We start from the raw sequence: 25,000 nt of genomic DNA on the forward strand, positions 1-25,000 counted from the left end.
AGTTGCCGTTCTTGCGTTGCTCCCAGTCCATCATGTTATGGAAGATGTGTGTGTGTGTGTGTGTGTGTGTGTGTGCGTGCGTGCGTGCGTGCGTGCGTGCGTGCGTGCGTGCGTGCGTGCGTGTGTGTGCGTGCACCTGTTTAAAATTGCCGTTCTTGCGTTGCTCCCAGTCCATCATGTCATGGAAGATGGGGATCATGATGTTCCTCACCTCGTTCTGAGGCACCAGCGTCACTCCCAGGAACGGACCGATCATTCCAGGGATGAAGTGGATCTTATTCTCACCTGCAGCCATGGGGAGAGGAGGAGAATGAACCGAGTTGAATTGGTTAAAGTAGAGCAGAACAGGACGTAATGTAGATACAATATATTAGAGATACACCGGACTATCAAATGTGAATGGAGTACAAGTCTTCCATTTAATTGACCCATTAGGTGACCCAAATTAGGTTAGGCACAAAGCAATAAAAGCATTTGTGTGTGATATGAACTTAATATGGCATTGTAGAGTTGTACCTTCCACAGCCACTAGATATCAGTGTTGTGACAGAGTTGGTATTACTGCAGAGCAGACTGCAGAGTGACTTCAAAGTAATGTCATATTATCTCAGCAGCCATAACCCACAGCGACGCTCTTTAAATATTTTTAAGCATCCTGCGCGATAGAATCACATTTACACTGCATCTAAAGACCTTTTGCACAAAAATCGCGCATTTTTACCCCAATGTTCCTAGCAGCTTCTCCTGAACCTATTGTATTCGCAAGATGTACACTTTGTAGAAAAGTAATGTGTGGCTTTACTATGCAAATCTTTCCCCAGAGCTTCTCCTACGCAATTTTCGTCGCGAAAGTATCAGGTTACAGTTTGCTTCAGCAGTGACGGGCGCGCAGCGAGAGCCTAGCTAGCCGAGAGCCTGTATCTTACAAGAAGTTGGCGGCCCTTCGGGCCACTCACATCTAGAGTTCGGCCCACTCACTCTTCACAGCAACATACTGTCTGTCTGTCTGTCTGTCTGTCTGTCTGTCTGTCTGTGTGTGTGTGTGTGTGTGTGTGTGTGTGTGTGTGTGTGTGTGTGTGTGTGTGTGTGTGTGTGTGTGTGTAGGGGTGTGTGTAGGGGTGTGAGTGTGTGTGTGTGTTGCTAAAATGAAAAAATTGAAATAATGAAAATAAAACATTGGCAGGCCTATTAGGGTAATAATAATAACACAATTAGGCCAAAACTTTTTTTTTTTTTTCACAAAACTTTTTTTTTTTTCAAAAAACTTTTTTTTTCAAAAATCTTTTTTTTCAAAAAACTTTTTTTTTTCCTCAAAAAAATTTTTTTGTCTCAAAAAACTATTTTTTCTCAAAAAAAATTTTTTTTCTCAAAAAAAATGTTTTTCTCAAAAAAAGAACTACCCATATTTGCCCATTACAAATCCATTTCATTGCTGGTATACCGTGAGGGCCCCCAGAGGGGGCCCGAGCTCTAGATTTGAGGGCCCCCAAAGGGGGCCCGAAATTCTAGTTAGTATAACTGGACTAAAGGTAAAACATTTCAGAGGACTAAAATAACGGCATTACATTTTATTCAAAAAGGCTGACTAAAAGGACATTAACATTGATGCAGCGGTCAGTAGTATCGTGACCATGTTGTATGGAGCAGTGGTTTTCAACCTGTGGATCGGGACCCCCTGGGGGCCCCCAAATTATTTTGGGGGGTCCATAGATGATCAACTTAATAACATTGTATTCTCACTCAACAGTAAACAAACCAACATAAAGTTGAAGTCTAGTATAGAGTGTATCTGCACATTTCTAAAGTGACAATTTAAGGACTTTTTAATACCTCTAAAATGACAAATTAAACATTGGTCAAATAGAGGCAGTTGCGAGGCGTTGTGAGCATGTAGATCTGCTATTTTCACAATAAAACCGTGTTGTACAAAATATAATGCCTACTTAGTGCTCGTCGTCAGGGTGGGGGGGTTTGATTATTTTGGGGGTCGCGGCCTGAAAAGGTTGAGAACCACTGCTATGGAGTAATCCTAGTCTTACCCAGATGTTGCCACATGTTGAACAGCTCGTAGGCCATCATTACCCTCATGTCACCATACCTGGAGGACAAAAACATCATTACCCTCATGTCACCATACCTGGAGGACAAAAACACTTGACTAAATACATGAAAAGGGTAACTGACAAAACACCCCCCCCCCCCCCCCATGCATTATTGGAAGGACAATCACCAGAACCAAGGATGGGTGTTGATGAATGTATCAAGATTAAAATGGAGTTTGAAGTTACAATGGGTTTGTACAGGAACAGGGCGTGTCTGATAAAATGAATATCAAATATCTGAATAGAGCATCGCAGTGGGCATGGTTTACTGGTCCCACAAAAAGAAATATCCTGTTCATTCCCCCCCCCCCCCCCCATTGTATATGTAGTTGTGCAGCGATGTCGAAAAACCAGAAGATATGCGATCTACAAGCACACAAGGTGTCACAGCGCGACACGTTGTGGGCTTGTAGACTTGCTATTTGTCGGCACGTCAAAAAAGAAAAAAAATGTATATGCCATTAAAAACAACGTGTGTGTGATAGGGCATTCACGATTAGTGATTTTTAGTATTCAAATTATTCGACCTCAAAGTATTCGAATAGTCGAATATTCGACAGGACTGGCCAAACTGTCAAATATTAAGTAAGCAAGAGGCGATCTGCGAGGCGTTGTGAGCATGTAGATCTGCTATTTTCACAATATTTCTGTGGAACCGAGTCACATTAAATGTAATACCTACAATTCCCAGTAAAGAGAAAACAATACAAACACTAAAATAAGTGAATATTCGACTTCGGTGAACAACTTCGAATAGTGACTTTGATATTCAAATATTCGAATAATTGGTGAATGCCCTAGTTTTGTGTGTCTTACTTGTCCAGAACCTTCTTCCTCTTAGCAGGAGTGAGGGTCTCCAGCTGCAGACTGGGCTGGTTGATGTACAGCACCGCTAGACTGAAGTACGAGTTCCATACCTTTGAACATGCATGCACACACACACACACGCGCACGCACGCACGCACGCACGCACGCACGCACGACACACACACACACACACACTCACTCTCACACTCACACACACACACACACACACACAGTGATCCATCAGGAAAAATAACGGGAATATTTTGCAACTGTCAGGCAGAAACCTTATTCTAACTTTTTGTGTGTTTTTTTCGGGTAAATAAACTCCCTACTACTCGTTCGTACAGCAGCGTCAACCATCAAGCTCTAATCTTGTAGATCTGCTATTTTTGACGGTTTGGGATTTGAATGCCGAAAAGTAACAGTTTTGGAGGTTTATGAGGTTTCCACCCGACCCGACAGAGATGCTGCTTGCTTCTTCCACCCAGCAGAAGGCTGCTCAGAGGGCTCAGATGAGCTGTTAGTTAGGGGTGAAAGGACAAGGCCGGGTTCATATTTTTTGTTATCATCATCGTTTTAGCCATTTTAGAGATTTTTATTTCAGTGGGTGGGGGCATGCGCACAAGTGGCTAAATATGTCTTTGGACATCAATCTAAAATATAATCTAAAAAGAAAAAAAAGAATAGTTGTCCTTTAACACATTGGCCGCCATTTTAACATTGACTGTATGGCTCCACTGCCATTTTGTTTAATAAAAAAATTTATATATTTTTTTTATATTGACATTTTTCCTAAATTCTGTGTTTTTTCGACAATGTCTTACAGTACCTGAAAAGAAATAAGACAACCTCTAGTCTCACCAAAAAATAAAAAAATAAAATAAAAAGCTTTTTTTTCTATAGTTGCAGCCATCTCAAAATAGCCATTTTTGACCAAAATCCAGCTCTAATTGATAAAACTGGAGATATTGACCTTTTTGTGATCGATCGCTTTTCAAGTGGATAATTCAGTTGATATTTGTATTTATGGCGTCAGGCACTTATCAGATAAGTTTACTAGTGTAATAAGTGTAATTGTGTAATAGGGCAATAACTGGAATAGTGTAATAGGGCTGTAATAGGTCACCTCTTGCCCTTAGGGCGTCATACTGACTTCACACAAATATAAATAAGCTTTTTACCTTTTATTCAGCATTCAAGTGTTTTATTTTGCACAGATCACATTTTCACACACACACACACACACACACACACACACACACACACACACACACACACACACACACACACACACACACACACACACACTTATAACGTATAACTTTATATAAGGCAAGGCCTATGTGTATAACTGTAAATATGTTCCCCATATTCAACTGTTTTTATTTATTTGTGGCACTTGCTTTGGCGATGTAAACGTAGCCTATGTTTTCTCATGCCAATAACGTTCCTTTGAATTGAATCGCTCTCATAGTGCGCAAACTACTGGCTTGCCTCGGTGGCTTGGTAGAGAACTGATAGCAATCAAGTTACTCTGCTTGTTGGTGATCCGGCCTGGGTCTATACCGGATGCGGAAACGTGTCTTGCATGCATGTGAGTGTTACATAACCGGATACAGTAGGCGGGCTTTAGAGCGGAACAGACTGCAGCGATCACATACGCCCAGTGGTGATATTGCCTCAGGCGCGAGCTCGTTTCCTTCCTTCACGGCTTCAGGCTGCAAGGACTTGTTGCGCGGCACGCCTCAAACACGCGCACATGCGCGATTGCGCGTGCACGCCATAGGGACGCACGCAGGAGCATATCAGCCAAGTGAGCAGGAAGAGGTCTTCTAGCCTAGGTAAACTAACTGTTACAGTTAGTTTAGGTTAGGAGGATGGAAACAACAGTAACTTACTGACAATGACGATCGCCGTGTTTTCGTTTCTTCCCTGTTGGATTCCACTGTCGCGACGCGTTGTAGATCTGCTATTTTCACTCCTTTTTTTTTGTTCCACCGCTGGGAGTTTGGACGCGACCCTTTCCTGATAACTGGAATATAATACACCTAGAACAACTCCTCCATCAGGCTCCATGGTCGCGCTTGGATGCGAGGCGTTGTGTGCTTGCAGATCTGCTATTTTCACCAGTTTTGTTACATACCGATGGAAGTTATATGGACGCAACACGTTGCTTTTCTTCAGACAATGGTCGCCTGATTGAGGACTCCGCCGGGGGGGGGGGATATTTTCTCCTCTCCACTCCCGTAGCAGGGCTTGAAGATCGTTGGTGGTGACTGGACCGGCCGACTGCATCTTGTCCAGTAGGTGATTGTGTTGTTTGTAACCTCGGCCTCGCCTCACCAGGCTTTCTATACGTTGTGTGTGTACACTTTGTAGTGGGCTGAGGATCTGTTCCAACTGGGTGTCGGTGCTGGGCCCTGGGTACAAGGATTCACTGCGGGCCCCCCATGAATTTTCTACATACGGGGGATTTAAAAAATAGATATATACAAGCTCACAGCATGGCACCGAGTGTCGCGCTGCAAGCTTGTAGATCTGCTATTTTTCAATAGCAAAAGTATAAAATAATGAAGCCCCTTCCACCTTGGGCCCTAGTAACTCAGACTCGTCCCACTTTTCCCTTGTGACGCTCCTGCTGATCTGATCTTCTGATCTTCGTTGTTGTGTGGCTGCCTGGGACATAATATTTTGTTGTCGAGACTTTGGGGGTTATGATGAAGCTGTGTGTTGTTGGCCAATGAGGCAGGTCATGGCTTTCCAAGTGAACATTTTACTGGATTTTGTTTGATTTGTGCAAAATGGTCTCAGATCCAGCTGCTCCGTTGTCGCTTCTGCCAGCCCCTTCACCAGGCATGTACACATAGACATCAAAGGGGGCTTGAGCCCCTGCCCTGAGGGCTGCATTCAATAGAATTGTCCACCAAAAGGCCCCTTTAGAAATGTCAGCCCCTGCCTCTCTAAATATTCTCTGCACATCCCTGCCCCACATCCCTTTACATGCGTGTGGCCAGTGTGCCGCTGATTGCACTCTGCGGGCTGCGCTCTGCACGCTAAATGCATTCACTGTGGTTTATTGGGAGTTTTATTCATGTTCTATTGAGATTTATACGTTATTACACTCTTGTTTTCAACACACTTACTGTGATGAGTGATATCTTTGGTTCGTTATATGACTGAAAGCTCAAACTTTTTCACGGGCTGCAGAATAATGTAATTAAACATTACATTATATAAAAGCAAATTCTCGGGACTATCGGGCCTGGCGGGGAGCGACATTGGAATTTTCTCGTGACTATCGGGGGGGAGGCGGCCAATGAGTTAAAGGGTTCATATTTTAGATTAGAGAAAAGAAAAGATGATGATGTTTTCATTTACTGCTTTCTATTGTTTTAGTGATTTTAGTATTTAGATTTCAGTGGGTAGGGGCATTTGTACAAGTGGCTAAATATAACTTTTTAGACACAATAAGCCGTCAATGTCTTTGTTACTATTTACACCAGCCTTCATAAATCACATGATTCACATCTGCCCATGAAGGATTGCGGTGCATCTTGGGAATGGGCTTATTGTGTCTAAAAAGACATATTTAGCCACTTGCATGCATGCCCCCAACCATGCATGCAAATCTAAATCTTTAAAATTACTAAAAACAATAGAAAGAAGTAAATGAAAACGTTTAACACTCAACTTTTCTTTTCTCTAATGACCATCTAAAATATGAACCCTTGTTGTAAAAAAAATAAAGTTGTCCTTTAACTGTCGTGGCTCACTTCTGCACACAGCGATTGGGTGAGAGAGAGACCAAGGTCGAACCGGAGACATTCCTTGTTCCTAGAAGGCCTCTCTACCCGGTCAGTGTGTGTGTGAGTGTGTGTGTGTGTGTGTGTGTGTGTGTGTGTGTGTGTGTGTGTGTGTGTGTGTGTGTGTGTGTGTGTGTGTGTGTGTGTGTGTGTGCGCGTGTGTGCCTGTGCCTTATCTAAGCAGGCAGCAGCAGCGTGAGTCCACCTGACACCTGACATCCATGTCAGAGTCACCTCCAAATGGAAGCGCGTTGCGCGACATCCCACAGCGCGCTGCACCGACCGCACGGTCAAAGTCACAAGCTGGTGCGCACGTGTGCCTGTGTGTGTGTGTGTACTGTGAGTGTGTGTGTGTGTGTGTGTGTGTGTGTGTGTGTGTGTGTGTGTGTGTGTGTGTGTGTGTGTGTGTGTGTGTGAGAGAGAGACAGAGAGAGAGATACACAGATGCGTGGGGTCAGGTCTGTCAAAGTCACACACCTTGAAGTCAAAGTCGGCATCTGTGAAGTTCTTGTGCAGGGCAGGGGAGAGGTGCTGGGCCGTGGTCACGATGATACTGAAGGGGACAAAGACACAATACACCATCGTAAAACATTATTTCCAGTTTGTGAAGAGCATGCATTTAAAGGGTTGTTAGGGTTACTTTTAAAAAGGAATCCCCTACAGTTACAAGTTACTTGCAAAGATAATGTAGTCAGTAACGTAATCTGATTATCACAATTTAAAAAGTAACTACTAGTTACTTTCAGTTACTTTTGGATTACTGTTTAGCAAAACTCTTTAATTAAATAAAACAAGTTTTACCATTGATAACTAGACAAGAATATTTGAGCCAATGAAATTAGGAAAAGGACAACAGAATTTTTACTTAAGCGAAGTGGCAGTACTTTACGCTGATTCGACTGACGATTATTTTATTGCTTGGCGTTATAATTTATTTGTAAAATTGATGAGGGCAAGGGAGAATGTAATCCAGCATGTAACCCCCATCATTCAGATCCGTTACTGTAATCCAGATTACACATTTTAAAATGTAACCTGAGACTTTACAAGTTACCAGTTTTTTGTAATCTGATTACGTAATCCCGTTACATGTAATCCGTTACTTAACAACCCTGTGATTGTATTTCATTCAAATACAAATATAATTGGTACATTTTCCATTCATTCTCCTCACTAGAATGTGTGCTGACCATAAGGACTTCCACCATGGCCCGTGTTACGAGCATAGCTAGATTCAGTTTTCAGAGGTGGCCAGCCAGTCTCGACCAATCAGGGTAGAGTATGGCCGTAGTTATGTTATGATGTTTAGTTATGATGGTCAAAATAAAAGCTTTGAGAACCACAGTCGCTCTGAATTAAGAACGTCTGCTAAATGCCTAGATTGTAAACTACTGAACTCCACAGTCTGGTAGTAAATCAGTATCATACATATCCTGAAGCTGGAGACGTAGTCCTACCGATATTCAGTGATTGGATCTAATTATCAAAACGAGAACATTATAATGGTGTAGAAAAATCTATGAAAAACTAAACATTTCCACGCTGTAAGGCCAGTAAGGGACAAGATGACCCCCGGCCACTTTCATCATCACTGAATACACCTTTAAGGAATTATACATTTGGTTCAGTGGTTCTTGTGTTCAGTGTGTGTGTGTGTCGTCATACTTGCTGGTGAGGAGTCTCATGACATTCCAGTCTCGAGGGAAAATGCTCAGCTTCATCAGATTCCTGAACACACACAGAATCTTCAACAGGAACTCCTGGAAGAGGAGAGGAAGAGGAGAGACGTCTTTATGTTCAAGTTTCAAATGGAATTGAGATTCTCCATTCTAGTGAATGAGGCAGCCTACAGGGTGGAGCCAAAGAGTACACCAGACAATTCACCAGTTCTAAGCAACACAGAAGGAGGGGACCACACAACAGCTCTAAGTGACATAGTTAAATGTTGAAAATGAGTGGTATTCCCCTTTAACCCTTTAAAACCAGGAAATCAACTGTGCTATTTTACAGTTTAGTGTTCCTGGCATAAAACATGTTCAGTTGGGGGTCTGCGGCCGGATGCATATTTCTTTGAGGACAACTCATGAATGGCTAAAGGGCAACTTATGAATGGATAGAATATCCACAAATTCAAAACATCAAACACATTTGAGATCTCCTGATTTAGAAGGCAATGGCAGAATGGACCTCAGGTTTTAACACTTCCAGGAACGCATCTGTGTCAAGTCAATGTAACCACTTTAACCATTATTTTGTATACTTTGGATATTCAAAAATAGCAGATATACAAGCTTATAGCGCGGCACTTGTAGATCTGCTTTTTTTTTTTTTTTTTAAATGTGGACATTTGTGCAAATCTTTTTTCAGAAAACTATTAAGATTTAGAAGACATTTTTAGGTATGTTTCAGGTTTTAATGGGTTCAGTTCAATGGATGGATAATCTCTACCTTGAGCTCCTCCTTGCTCTGGAAGTTCTCGATGAGGTGCTGGAAGTGGACGTCCGTCATCTGGCGGAGGAGGGACAGCAGGCACGACACGTACTCGCCCTGTCCAATGGGAGGCCGGCGGGGACAGACATGTCAGCCAATCACAAGGCACCGCGGATCGGTTGGAAGCAATCACAGCGTGCATATACACAGGAATGAGAACCAATGAGAACACAGATGGAAGGAGGAGGGGTGGCATGGATGACCAATGGGCTGCTCTCAAAAATAACTGTTAACAAATCTCTCATAATAAAATATATATATATAAATAATTTTGCTGGCACATTTCTTTAGAAAGCAAACATTATTCACAAGGCTAAATACAGTCGTATTTGCTACAAGAGTTAGACACAAGACAGCACCAGAACCTTTTGCATTGCAACACAATGTCTTTTTACTTTTTGTCTAATGACATGTCATAAATGATTCAGTGATTGATTATTGATATTTCATTTTATAAACAATGAAATGGATGGATTTGCTGGAACCCCTACCCGACACCACAAGAGTGACTCTCTGTGTAAGTTATGGGGCCCTATTTTCGTTCATGCTAAATCCTAAACCCCTAAACTTCTTTGACTTGTTTTTTACTGTTTTGAAAAACATTTTAAAATACTTCAAATAGCTGATTGTTGTAAGCTTGTACATCAGCTATTTGAACTATTTAAAGGGATCCCTGACTAATACGACAAATATGCCTTAATACATTATAATTGTCCTCTATAACTACAATGTAAAATTAAAAACACCTCAATTATTTTATTTCTTCTAGAAATAGCTAATCTTTCACTCAACAGGGGAAATGCCCGTCGCAAGTTGATGATGTCATAAATGTCATGTGTGATCTATCCCTATGGAATTTATGGCATGCATGTGCAAATAAAAACAAAATGAATACTTCATATGGTTAATATGAGCATCAACTCAATATTTCAAATGTGTTTTTTGCACATGCACGCCATAAATTCCATAGGGTTAGATCACACATGACATTTATGACATCATCAACTTGCGACAGGCATTTCTCCTGTTGAGTGAAAGATTAGCTATTACTTGAAGAAATAAAATATTGAAGGTGTTTTTAATTTTACATTGTAGTTATAGAGGACACTTATAATGTATTAAGGCATATTTGTCGTATTAGTCAGGGATCACTTTAAAAACATTTGTTTCCAAAAAGTGTACAGAAAATGTTAAAATTATGTTATGTGGCCACACCCACCTGCTCATTAAGTATGTCTGGTTTTCAGGTGGGTGGTGACCCAGCTGAAGTTAGCCACACCCACAATGATTTTATGATGTCATTATATCAGTGTATTTCAATCGGGCCCTTTGACTCAGAGGCCTTCAGCTTTCAGGAATAAGCCCTATTCAAGCCCCGCCCACTCAGCAATTTCTCAGCAACTTCCTGGTAATTCAGGAATATGCAACACTTGTGGCTATTAGAGCACCAAATATGCCTACTTGTTTTGTGGCATAAGAACATAATTATGAGCAAATGAAGTGATGAATGAATGATGTCCCCAGCGGGCAATTAAAGTGGTCAAAACAAAACAAACACTACCATTTAATATTTACACGCCGCCATCTACTGAGCCAAAGTGTAGGTGCAGGCCAGATTGTACTGCGCATGTGCAATACCCCGCACATTTTGATACACACCCCTTGTGCAATATCATTCCTTTTTATCCTAGGTACTGATGTCACGCTTTGAAGGGGAAACCCTGCTAAAAGCCCATTGAGTTAACACAGAAATCGCTGAACTTAAAGCCAACAAATCATTATTTCGAACGGTAAAGTAAATTATGCTTTTTGCCTTTTACTATCTTGTAATCTTGATCATGCTATAGCTGTATTTTATACATTACTATTCGGAAATTGCATTAAATTTGCGATTTCTGTGTTAACTCTATGGGCTTTTAGCAGGGTTTACCCTTCAAAGCGTGACGTCAGCACTAGGAAGTTGCTGAGTGGGTGGGGCGTGAATTGGATCTATACAGAGGGAAGACATATTTGCATTATTATAACCACACCTGGGTGTCTATTAGAGTTCATAGACACAAACAGAAAAAGTACAACACTATGCCACCACCTCTTTAAGGGATGGACAGATAAACGGAATTGATTAAATGAAGAATGAACGAACGAACGAACGAACGAACGAACGAACGAACGAACGAACGAACGAACGAACGAACCCATGAATGGAAGAATGAACAAACGAATGAATGAATGAATGCACAAAACAAATGAACAAACGAAACATGGATGGATGGATGGATGGATGGATGGATGGATAGATGGATAGATGGATAGATGGATAGATGGATAGATGGATAGATAGATGGATGAATGGAGGTGCAGTAGTAGTAGTAGTGGTATATTGTTAGTTACTAACAGTGATCTCGGCTGTGCACTGCGGACAGCGTTGGCCCCTTACCGCCCCGTCCTGCCATTGGCTCTTGCTCATGATTGACAGCAGCGTCTGGAGCAGCACGTCCAATAGGGACTCCACCATCATCTCCACCTCCTCCTGCACCGACGAATCCTGGGCCAGGAAACACAGGGTCGTTAATAGAACTGGTAACTAAACACTGGGTATGGGACAATAGGGTTTAAGATTTTTCCCCGGATTTAGCTCATTTTAAATCTCGGGAATTTTCTGACCTTATCCTGGGATTCCCTGAGTTAAGCATGTGTGTCTGCATTGCACATGTACTGTACACAGTACTGCATGGATCTGTTTAGGCCTCTGTGCTATGGTCTATCTACTCTACTGTTTGTCCAAAGCTAATACTTTCAAATACAAATTCAAAAGTGGCAAAAGTAGCAGATCTACAGGCTCTCATGCCTGACTGTGTCGTGGGTTCAAGTCCCGTTCCCGACGACCTTTGCTGCGCGTCATCCCCATCTCTCTCAGCTGTCAGTCTACTGTTCTATCAATAAAGGCATCAAAGCCCCAAAACAAATCTTGTTTCTGCTCGACGGCAACGCTATGTATGTGTGCGTGCGTGCGTGCGTGCGTGCGTGCGTGCGTGCGTGCGTGTGTGCGTGCGGCCGTGCGCTACCAGTGAGCCGGTCTTGATGATGGAGAAGATGGAGCTGAGGATCCCAGAACAGATGAGCAGCTCCTTCTGCTGCCTGAGGTGCAGGTGGATGTGATGCAACACCACCGGCAGCAGCACCCTGCGAGACTCTACACACACACACGCACGTGCACACACACACACATACACACACACACACACACACACACACACACACACACACACACACACACACACACACACACACACACACACACACACACACACACACACACACACACACACACACACACACACACACACACACACACACACAGAAAGACACAATTCCAAACACATTTGAATGATTTAATTTGGATCTGCAGAGATTCTGCACTAAATTACCTAATAAATCCACATAACAATCAGAAGAAGGTTATACATTACAGTTAAAGGACAACTTTGTTTTTTTACAACAAGGGTTCATATTTTAGATTGTAATTAGAGAAAAGAAAAAGTGAGTGTTAAAATGTTTTCATTGGCTTCGTTCTATTGTTTTATCGCGTTTACCGTGCAAAAATGTGGGGCATGCGTACGCATGGGGCATGCGTACAAGTGGCTAAATATGTATTTTTAGACACAATAAGCCAACAATCTGTATTGCTATTTACAGTAACACTTCTAGCCCCCATAAGTCACATCCAACCATGAAAGGTTGCGTTGTATCTTGGGAATGGGCTTATTCTGTGTAAAATGACATATTTAGCCACTTGTACGCATCTAGCACATTGATTACTTGCATAATAGCTACTATATCGATGCTGTCGGGAAGTAATCTCTCAACTCTATTTATTGTCTCCACCAGCCGAAGGCATGGGGGAGAGTATGTTTTCCCCTTCGTCCGTCCGTGTGTCCGTCCGTGCGTCCGTCCGTGTGTCCTCGCAGTTTGTGTGCACCTAATCTCTGTCACCGTTGGCCCGGTCGCTGCCAAAGTGAGAACACACATTCCCTGGATGCCAATCTAGAACCTCTGCCCTAAATTTTTCAAATGGGCCTTTTCTAGCGCCATGCACCTAGTGGACGATGTTCGCAAAACACATTTCTGTGCACTACTCTTACAGATTTTGTCCAAAAATCCTACAAATCGGTAGGCAGTATCTCTATTCCATCCTGATTGGCAAAAATTGGCTTCCAAAGTTTGTATGATTGAGCCGTTTTGAACAAAATGCCTCAAATCCCAAACGCAAAGTGCAATTATCATGAAATCGCGCACACACGTTCCCACTAGGTCGAGGAAGAAATGCCACTTAAAAATTTTGAAATCAGCCTCATGGTGGCGCTATAACAGGCCGATTTGTGGTTTTACCTATAACTCCACAGATCAGTTTCAAACTTTGTAAGCGCACTCCCTAGAGGCCAAGGAAAAACCCTTTCTCTGCATTTTTCACATCAGCCTTTTATAGCGCCACCAGGAGGCCGACTTATGTAAAACACAATTTTTCCTATTATTCCTTATGATGTTATCCAAAAATCATGCAAATCGGTACACAGTATCTCTATAGTCATGTGATCAAGTCCGATCCGTCTGATATTTCATATTCCATCCTAATTGGCTAATATTGGCTACCAAAGTTTGCAGGATTGCTCAGTTTTTGAACAAAATGCTTCAAATCATCAACGCAGCTTGCGATTACCGTGAAATTTGCCACACATGTTCCCACTATGTCAAGGAACAAATGCTACCCTTTTCACGTTGGCCTGTTATAGCGCCACCAGCAGGTAGACTTTAGCAAAACACATTTTTGGAACACAATGCCTCAAATCATGCATGCAGTGTCCGATTGCCATGAAAGGTCTAAGGTGAAGAACATATGCCAGCCTTTTTACATTGGCCTATTATACAGTAGCACCACCAGCATGGTCTGGTGGAGAGCTGTGCTCGGAAGAGCACTGCTTCTAGTTATTTTTTAGTTTTTTTTTGGAAACTCTGCCAGAAACATTTTAGCACGGTAAATGCGACCACTGTTTTGAGATATTTTATTTTGCATCATATGATGCAAAACAAATCACTGATGATGCAAAGTGCATCACTAGTAGGCTACATGCTGAAATACTAAAATATCTCAAAACACAGATTGAAAAAAAAAAACTCAGGATTGTGTTGATCGTGTCCCAAACAACAATAAAATAAGATCTGGTTGTCCTAGAGGTGAAGTGGGCCTTTAAGTTTCACTTTCTGGGTTGACTGCTGGACTTGGCCCATTCCTAAATAGCCTTATTGTTATTGTTACCGGGGAAAGAGAAGAGCTTGCTGTCCACGGTGCGGGCGATGGACTGCAGCTTGACCACGTCCATGGACTGTCCGATGTGCACGGTGGAGGGCATGCTGCCCAGCGTGCCGCGCACAAACTCTGCCACCTCCTGCACGCTGAACATCTGCAGGAGCTCGTCGAAGATGGCCGGGAAGGAGTTCAGCAGAGCCGCCTGTCAGCCGGAGGAGAGGAGGAGAGGAGAACGCAGACAAACAAACCTCTGTGTCAGACTATGGACTCATAGAATTCATGGGTTTAAAAACACGAATCCCAGAAACACTCTGAGGGAATCACACCGACCCGACGCACGTTTAATTGACGCAGGACAGCAGACAAACTCGCTAACAGTTTTGAGAAAACAGTTACCAAGCTTTGTGTTTGTGTTATAATGCATTATTTTAAAGGACGACTTCACCACTTTTCAACCTGTCTTCATCTTAACTCATTTCTAGCCGATCCCGAGTATACTCGTGAAAAATACTCAAGTATTTAGAGTGCCGATCCCGAGTATACTCGCGAAAAGTACTGTATATAGAGTAACGCTAGCGTTCTTACCCGAGGGTCCGTTGGAAACGATTGGCACGATTGGAGTCGCTGATTCATCATCATCACGGATGCACGTGCACAAAATAGTAATGCCTTAACATGGAGGCCGACGGGGAATCTCATCTTTAATGTCCATTATCTCGAAACAACACTTTTAAAGCCAAGGATGGCATTAGATTCTCGCTAATAAAACACATGTTGAAAGGCATCGATCGGCCATTACACAACCGCATGTTGATGACGATCGCTTCCGGTGAATGACGTCATGACGTCAAACCGGAAGTGTTTACGCTATGGACTTCTGGCCTTCAAAATAAGACAACAGTCGTGGATGCAGCCTGCGGGAGGCACGCTGGACATGTTAACCCGTTCATTTCTGGAGCACTAAATGGGTTAATATGAATCGATGGGGAATTCACGCTAATAGATTTTTTTTTTTTATCTGCCTAACGATGATGTCACTGGTAGACAGGTTTCTGAACTGCCCACAGCCCTCATAAGAGACACAGACAGAGAAGGGGAAAACATTGCTATTTTATCGTGAACGTTAGTGAGGACAAATTATATATGATTATAAGATACAAGTGGTGAAGTTGTCCTTTAAGTGATTGATTTGAAAAGTCTGGAAATATTCCTGAAGAAAAGATGAATTAGTGAAACCTCCAGGACTTTTTAACTGCACAGTGTGGTTTTAGCCCACATTGCAGCAGTTATTATTCAGGTACTGTACTGCATGTCTGCTAACACTTGAATGAGTTTAGGGAGAAATGTAGATGAAAAGAAAGCCATTCTTAAAACAAACACAGACGCACACAGACGCGCACGCACACACACACACACACACACACACACACACACACACACACACACACACACACACACACACACACACACACACACACACACACACACACACACACACACACACACACACACACACACACACACGTCCTCAGAAGTACCTTGACTGCGGACTGCAAAGGAGAAAAAGGTTACGCAGCACCTTGAAGAAGTTTGTTCCAAACAAAGACAAGGCGCACACATACAAACATACAAACGCAAACACACACTGACACACATACTGTACACACAGACTCACACATCAGGCCGGTGACAATGATTTATTTTCACACTGTTTAGTGAGTAGAAAGCAACAGTAAGACAGTAAAGGTGGTTCAGTGTTGGTTTGGAGAGGAGGTGGTTCTCAATCCTTGAGAGGGTTCCAAGGGGTCCCCAGAAAAATGACTGATACTTACAAACCAAATGGACCCTTACGGGTCTATAACTCTGAGAGTGTACAAATGGTGGAACCAAATGGACTCTTACGGATCTGTAACTCTGACAGCGTACAAATGGAACCAAATGGACCCTTACATATTTTGGTTCCGTTTGTACACTCAGAGTTATGGGGGTCTGTGGCCTATAATAATTATGCGCAGCAAACTGGGGCTCCTTGAAATAAAAAAAAAAGGTTTGAGAACCACTTGTTTAGTGACAGCGTGATGTCAGGTGTTAGGTTAGCATGACAGAGTTAGCAAGTGAAGGGTTAGAAGGCATCTGTAGAAGGGGGCCTCAGGTCTTATATTGGGTTTCACCATCGGTCTGATTTGGGCGGAGCAAGTCACGTGTGATTTGATCTGGGGGGCTGGGTGGTCACAGCAGTAGTAGCTGAGGCGTGTGAGGGGAATGTGTGTTTCCCTCATGGACACATGGGCTGCATGATGGGTGTATGTGTGTGTGTCAGGGAGTGTGTGCCAGTGTAAAGGGGATTACACAAGGGTGTGTGTGTAGTCGGGGGCGTTAGGGATATTTCCCTAAAAAAAGTGTTTTTCTGGGTATTTTCCTCCTGTATAGAAAGTCGATGGGAGCCCAACTTGATTGGGTGCCCTAGCTAAATCATTAGAGCACGCCCTGGGATACATCTGTGCAAAATTTGGCACTTTAGACTAATATAGAGCGAAATGGCCATGTTATCTCCCTAACGCCCCCGACTATGGGCTGCATGATGGGTGTGTACGTTACAGGGAGTGTGTGCTAAAGGGGATTACACAAGGGTGTGTGTGTGTGTGTGTGTGTGTGTGTGTGTGTGTGTGTGTGTGTGAGTGAGTGAGTGTGAGTAAGTGTGTGTGCCGTTAGTCTCACAAACAGGCGGGAGGAGGAGGAGGAGCCACAACGTTCCTCGAAACCACCCATTTTTGTTGTACTTACTGACAGAGGAGAGGGGCATGGAGAGCTGGAGCTCCACCCCTGAGAGCAGGCGGTGCCCTGCCCGCTACCGGGAGCCTGTCCTGGGGCAGGGCCCTGCGGGCACGGGCCCCGCTGCAGGGCCGGGCTGGAAGCTAAGGGAGAGGAGGAGGTAAGCCCCCCCACACAGGAGGAGGGGCCCGGGGGGGCTGGGGTGGAGCCGGGGCTAGACTGGTGGTGGTGGGGGGGCTGTCAGGACAGGTGGGGTGGCGGGGGTGGGGTGGGGACCAATTTGGGGGGCCCCGAAAAAGGATGGAGGAAAGCGGTATGGGGCGGCAGCGTTTGATAAGGGATGGACAGAGAGAGAGTAGAGGAGAGATTCAGGAGCAGAGGCAAGAGGATGGAGAATCAGATTAAAGCAAACGAAAAGCAGATGTGGATCTCGCCGTGAGAAAACGACTGTCTATCAACAACGTCACAAAAGAAACGTCTAAAAGCATGTCTATAACACAACGGCAGTGCTACGGCAGGAGACAACGATATCAAATGTTTAACTACAGTTGACGTTAAAGGAGAATTCCGGACTAGCCGCTTTATTACGTTAATCTGATGTATATGATATCCCAGATCTGTACTTTTTTTTTCTTTTCTTTTTGCGTTTTTTTTTTCTTTTTTTCGTTTGCTGCATGATTAAAACGCATTGGATTTGGTGTGCAATGCTGTGCGGAATCGGCGCTGCGGATCCCAAAAGGAGTCATAAAAGGAGTGATGAGTTTTTTACTGCATGCGACAAGACGCACAAATCGAACTGTGTTCGATTGAAAAAAAAAAAACGCACGACTGCAGCCACTCGTCACACAGCTAATTCGGATCCGGTGTGCATGAGGTCGTAGAGAATCATTGTTTTCTTTTAAAAAAATGAAATTGTCCGTTATATCCGTGCGGATAAACGTGCCTGTGTGCAAAGGGCTTTAGAAACACACTAGTCCGGGAGTCTCCTTTAAACCGGAATTCTCCTTTAAACTACAGGTGAAGTTAAGATACAATAAAGTGACTATGAAGTCAACAGTGGACCACACAGGACCTGTTCTAAAAGACTGAAATGTGTCCCGTCCTCACCTGTGTGAAGACCAGGGTCTAGATATACTCCTGTCTCCTCCTCACCTGTGTGAAGACCAGGGTCTAGATATACTCCTGTATGAAGACCAGGGTCTAGATATACTCCTGTATGAAGACCAGGGTCTAGATATACTCCTGTCTCGTCCTCACCTGAGTGAAGACCAGGGTCTCGGTGTTGCGGCTGTCCAGGCTCAGAACGAAGCGGATGGACTGGAACAGCTCCTGGATGCTGACCCTGAACTGCTCCTCCTCCAGGCCGCAGGTGGCCCGCGAGTACAAGATGCGAGACTGGACGATGAACTTGAACAGGTACTCCAAGGCCTGGGGGGGGAGGGGAGAGGGAGAGAGAGAGAGAGAGAGAGAGAGAGAGAGAGAGAGAGAGAGAGAGAGAGAAATCGACTTGTCAACAGCGGTGGCTCCAGAGAATTGTGAATCGGGGGGCTATGGGGGAGCTGGCTTTTTCAGGTTCAGGTTCGGGTTCAGGTTCAGGTTTCCAGCTCCAAATCTGAGGACTGTAGGTGATCGGATAGGGTTTTTGTGAGGCTGAAGATGCTTTCCAGCATAAAAAGTATGATTTTATAGTATGGTTTACATAGAAGTCAGTCAATTGTCTTTCACGTATTCATATACATTTTATTTATTTATTCATTCCTTAAATATTTTTCATCAGTATTGGGTTTGTGGGGTGGGGGGGCTTAGGGGGTGCTAAGCCTTCATCAGGGGGGGATAAAGCCCCCTCTAGCCCCCCCCCCCCCCCCCTGGAGCCCTGCAAATGTGATTGACAAATTGTCAATCACGTTTGCACACTGCCACCCATTTCGTATTTATTTTCAGACCAGGGTTGATTTTTTCCAGATTTTCTTCGTAATTGTCACCACTGGGTACCTTAATTGCTCTCTCTCTCTCTCTCTTCTTGGCCTGAATTATTTTTCGGATTTTGGATTTCCAAAGCACAACGAAAAACGCAGTGTGCAACCAGCTTTACACTTCACTGTTATATATATAGTGTAAGGTCTAACATGTATGTTATATGTATATAGTGTAAGGTCTAACATGTATGTTATATGTATATAGTGTAAGGTCTAACATGTATGTTATATGTATATAGTGTAAGGTCTAACATGTATGTTATATGTATATAGTGTAAGGTCTAACATGTATGTTATATGTATATAGTGTAAGGTCTAACATGTATGTTATATGTATATAGTGTAAGGTCTAACATGTATGTTATATGAATATAGTGTAAGGTCTAACATGTATGTTATATGAATATAGTGGAAGGTCTAACATGTATGTTATATGTATATAGTGTAAGGTCTAACATGTATGTTATATGTATATAGTGTAAGGTCTAACATGTATGTTATATGAATATAGTGAAGGTAGGGGTGTAACGATACATTTTAGTAGCGATTCGATACATATCACGACGATACATGGTTGACGATACGATACATTGACGATATTGGTTCATTCATGGTGATACGATACGATTCGATTCAATGATTTAAAATCGATATAGTAACAATTTAGCAAAAAAATAAATCTGTGTGAAAGGAGTGGATATTGCAGGTTTTTAAGGGAAACATGTATTATTATGGATATAAATAAGTAAACACAGTGATTATCTGCCAAATACATGGACATTGTATAGCCTATTGACAAACCTGCACCTTGACACGAACCCAGAGATTACACACATTTATCGATAGACCAGTGTAGCTATATGGAATGGAAAAGTAATTAAACCCCTCCTATTCACTTTTTCTTCTTAAAAATGCTAAATACAATGAACAAGTAGTATCGATACAATCGATTTTTTGCACTGCCGATTCGATAATACACAATAAAACGATGCGATTCAATTTTAACTGTTTTCATTTCGGTATACTTTGTTTTTTTAAGTTAAAAACGATATTTCGATATAGTTACCATATCGTTACACCCCTAGTGGAAGGTCTAACATGTATGTTACAGTATATGCATATAGTGGAATGTCTCTCACCCTCATGGCCTCTTGAATGTGGTCCTGTCTCACCACCTCTGCAGAGCGGTCCATGTACCACTTCAGACAGCGAATTAACTCCCTGTGTCACACACACATGAACGCACGCACGCACGCACACACACACACACACACACACACACACACACACACACACACACACACACACACACACACACACACACACACACACACACACACACACACACACACACACACACACACACACATTCATTATTATTATTAATAACATCATATAACGCAGATGTTAAATGTGGAACTGAGTCTTTCTGTATTGATACACCTCCATGTTCATCATTTACTTTATATACTGAAATGTTATGTTTCAGTATATGAAGTCTGAAAATGGCTGGCACCGGCAGTAACTTCAAGTAATGCAGGTTGTTAAGCATGAGGTACTACAGTAAAGTAATAACAGGTGCAATGACTATCAAGAAAATAAAAAACATTTCCTTTGTGTCAAAAAGGTTGCAGAGCCCATTTTTTGAGTTTTTTTCTTTTCTATTTGTGTCTACATGTGTGTGCGCTTGCACACATGCACACAAAGGTGCCAACTTGCGCCTTGTTATTCATATCAGGTCGCACGTGTTGGTGGTGACGTCACCAAGAACGGTGCTCCCTCATTGGCTAATGGCCCTGCCTTTGTACTGCCGGCCAAAAATAGACGGCACCACTGCCACGTTGCGCGCAGTGGCGGACTTAACAGGCAGGGGGCTCGGACACATCTACTGAAAAAGTAATGAACAAACCAATAGGATTCAATCAGAGAACCTGCATGACATTGAACACTTGATTGGTAGAGGATTGATTATTGGTAGGGGATTGATTGGTTGGGCAGCAATTAATTGCAGGATCTGCCTAGTGCTAAATAACGTATGCTCGCTACTCTGACGCAAGTAAATAGCCAATATACAAGCTCAAAATGTGTCACGTCTTCTCTTTCGCAGGTTCTGTTGTCCTCTGTGGCTGCCTATGGCTGCCAGTTCCCACCTGACGTTGTGTGGGAGTTCCAACTGCTCCAGACCGTACTGAATAACTGCTAACTTGCATAGCGTCTTCAGGCTAGGACTTAAGTCTAAGATGTACAGGCCATTATGAGAGGATTCTCCAGGGAGGATGATACGATCTCCCACCACGCAGCATGTCCCAGACCCTCTACATTTCCCCTTGGGCTCAAAATTCTTCCAGGAGCAGGTCTCTTGGTTGAATTTCCACAGATCACTGAAGGGGCTGCTCCATAATTTACAACCAAGCAGGTACAGCTCTCCTTTGTAGGCAAACGCTGATTTAATCCTTGCTCCCTCTGGAGGTAGCTGTGTGGAAGGTGTGTTCAGCCAGCAGTTGTTCTCTGTGTCAAACACTCTCATGTTGGTGTAGTAGTATGTGTACCTTAATACAAACATCTTTGTCCCAATGAAGGTGGCATCATTGTGATCACACCAAAGGAAACTAAGTGGCGGAGCGCCTCTTGTGTTGATTAAAGACCAGACCATTGTGGTGGTGTCCAACTTGTGGATGTCATTCAATATAGTCACGTGCTTGGATCCTCCAAAGATATACATGACCTTCTCTAAGACACAGGCTGAGTGGCCTCTCCTCCCCTCTGGAACAATCCCAGACACCTTGGGTTTGAACCATCTGTGGTTGTCGACCTCAAACGCATAAAGCACGCAGCAGTATTGTGCTAGATTGTATTTTACAGCATTGTACTTAAACCCGCCCCAAATGTAAACGACGTCGTCTATCAGCACAGCTGTGTGGTCTTTGCGCACAATGTGAACCTCAGGGGGTCGTCGTTGTCGTTCTCTTCCAGGCGTCACCGGAGGAAACTGCTTCCAGCTTAAAGACACTGTGTTGAAGACGTGTACCTCAAACTGGTCCGTGTCGTCCAACTCCATGAAACTACACTGTACAAAGCAATAAAGGTTGTGACCGACGGCTACAGCAGCACGACCGACACCCGCTGGTCCCGATTTCTTCATGGTCACTGTCCAGCAGAACATGTCTCCTCTCCGTCTGTCTCTGTCTGTTTACGTCTGTCCCTGATGTCTTTCTGTCTCCCTGATGACTAGACTGAAATGTGTCGAGGTGCTAACTTGCAACCTGATATTTATTAGGGTGTACTTGTTGTGCGACCTGTGATATCACCAGTGACGTCACCCTGTGTTTTTTCAAGGGTTTTCCCATTGTAAACACAGACCCATGTACGGGATACACCGATCGCAATACTCTGCTGGCGCAAGTAACAAGGCTGCACTCTGTCGAGGAGCCAACTTGCGTCTTGTGCACTCGTGGCCATGTATGGCCTACTTGTGCACCAGCAGAGCGTGCAAGTATGTATGCAGTATGCAGGTGGGCAAGTTGACAATCTTCCAAAGTACCAAATTCCACCTTGTTATTTAAATCAGGTGGAACTTGTTGTTGGTGACGTCACCCTGTGTTTTATCAAGGGTTATCCCATTGGATGATGTAAACACAGACGCACGGGACGCACATATACTTGCACCTTCTGCTTGCGCAAGTACATAACAAACTGTTATCCTGAGAGCTATTTTAAAATGACTAGTGTGACTCACACCCAGTCCCATAAATTCACTATAGTACTGACTCACACCCAGTCCCATGAATTCACCCTTTGTTTGCCTTCTGATTGGTCCCTGACTGACCAACCAGCAGGCTCTATCTACCTTGTCCTGCCCTGGTTCTGCCTTTTTTATGTTGAATTTGCTAAAACATCAGTTTTGGAGAAATAAAAACATTTAAAGACATGCTGAGTCACTATACTGCCACTGAGCAGCTCCATTTTACTGAAACCAAGTTTGAAATTAGAATTGAATACACATAATAACAATATGAGGCAACTGAATTACAATGGTAGTGGATGGAGTGTCCCACCGAGTGTCCCACCAAGACACAGTAGTACCGACTCACACTTCAGTCCCATGAAGTAGTAGAAATAGTAGTAGTAGTAGTAGTAGTAGTAGTAGTAGTAGTAGTACAGTAGTAGTACTGCTTGAAATTGAGTTTATGTTGGTTCCTCAACATCTAGTCCAGGGACCACCAGGGCACTTTTACAGGTCTGAAACGCATTTCACCAGGTTAACATTCACCCGTGTCGAAATACTGGGACGTAGAACAAATGTTATTTCGAAATATCAACGCCCAAGATAGTCCATGGGCCATATTAGATGTCCGTATCCGAAAGGTGGCAAAGGTTACCATGCATTTTTGAAAAGCTCTTTATCTGTAGATTATATTTTGGTATGATAACCCTTTCTGAGACACAGCTAAATTGGTGTTATCAGCCGCTAGAGTTGGTGTCCCATTAACTTAATATACAGGAGAAAAGAAAGCAAAAAATGTATCTGCTTTAAGTAGCATATGAGGGGTCAATCTAGGGTTTTTATCATGATTCTGAATCCATTGCAAGCATCTGTTTTGCACGAAAAACATTCCTTGGGCTAAAAAACGGCCCCACAAGACTATGGTTTAGTGATGGAAAGTGATGAGTCATCACTTTTCACACTTTTGTAAAAAAAAAAAAAAGTAGACAATAACCAGTGTGACTCACACCCAGTCCCTTAAAATCTATAACTATAGTACTGACCATGAAGTCACTATACTGTAGCACTGCTAGAGACTCACACCCAGTCCCATGAAGTAGTCAGTGGTGTAAAGTAACTAAGTAGATTTAGTTTTGAGGTATTTGTACTTTTACTTGAGTATTTCCAATTTCCAATACTCCACTTCTCCATACCTCGGATCCGAATATTGTAATTTTACTCCACTACATTTATTTGGAAACTTTAGTTAATAGCTACTTTGGAGATATAAATGATTATATTATAAAACATACAATGATCCACTTTAGCCATATTTTATACCTAGGCTATTTGAAAATAGCCGATCTACAAGCACACATTGTAGATCTGTTATTTTTAAACATTTTGTACTTTTACTTACTTACTTTAAGAAGGCTATACTTTGATGCCAATACCTTTGTACTTTTACTCAAGTACATTTTGAATTCCAGACTTTTACTTGTAGTATTGTAGTTGATGATCTCAACATCAAGTCCTAGGACCACCAGGGGACTTTTAGGGGTCTGTAACTCTGAGAGTGAATAGAGGGGTAGGCAACCTAAGGCACAGGGGTGCCAACATTGGCACAGGGGAGGGTGATCACTGGCATACATTAAATGTGAGAGAAAGCATTTTTCTTTTAAAATAATAACTAATAGGTGCAGTATGAGGTACAGTACAGCAAGGGTCTTCAACAGGGTGTCTGGGACCCCTAGGGGTCCTCAGAGTTACTACAGGGGGTCTCCCAAATCTTTGTTTGATAGAAACTTTTTTTCTCTTTTTTTATTTTAACCACTTGAACCCTAGTTAAGCCAAAAATAGCCAATCTACACGCTCACAACGCCTCGCGCTGCAAGGTGTTGTGAGCTTGTAGGTCGGCTATTTTCGGCAAAGAGGTTTGATGTAGAGGTCAAGTTTATTAAGTATTGACGGTTCAAGTGGTTAAATATCTGAAAACACAAATTGACATGAATCCAAAATACACTGACGATTGTGCTGTCAAA

At 42.9% G+C, this 25,000-nt stretch overlaps 1 protein-coding gene across 1 annotated transcript in view; it reads right to left on the bottom strand.

Annotated features, from left to right (window-relative positions):
* LOC308287266 (dedicator of cytokinesis protein 3-like) overlaps positions 1-25,000 on the bottom strand; it is a gene marked incomplete at both ends in the record, with an annotated part of 375,412 nt that overhangs the window by 27,970 nt on the left and 322,442 nt on the right. Inside the window, 6 exon segments of the mRNA XM_080728382.1 lie at positions 9,161-9,259; positions 11,598-11,747; positions 12,268-12,395; positions 14,517-14,709; positions 18,537-18,707; positions 20,395-20,476. Coding sequence (XP_080584508.1) covers positions 9,161-9,259; positions 11,598-11,747; positions 12,268-12,395; positions 14,517-14,709; positions 18,537-18,707; positions 20,395-20,476 — 823 coding nt within the window.

This window comes from Nannobrachium achirus, assembly GCF_963921795.1.
Source record: "Nannobrachium achirus genome assembly, chromosome: 6".
NCBI classification, from domain to species: Eukaryota; Metazoa; Chordata; class Actinopteri; order Myctophiformes; family Myctophidae; genus Nannobrachium; species Nannobrachium achirus.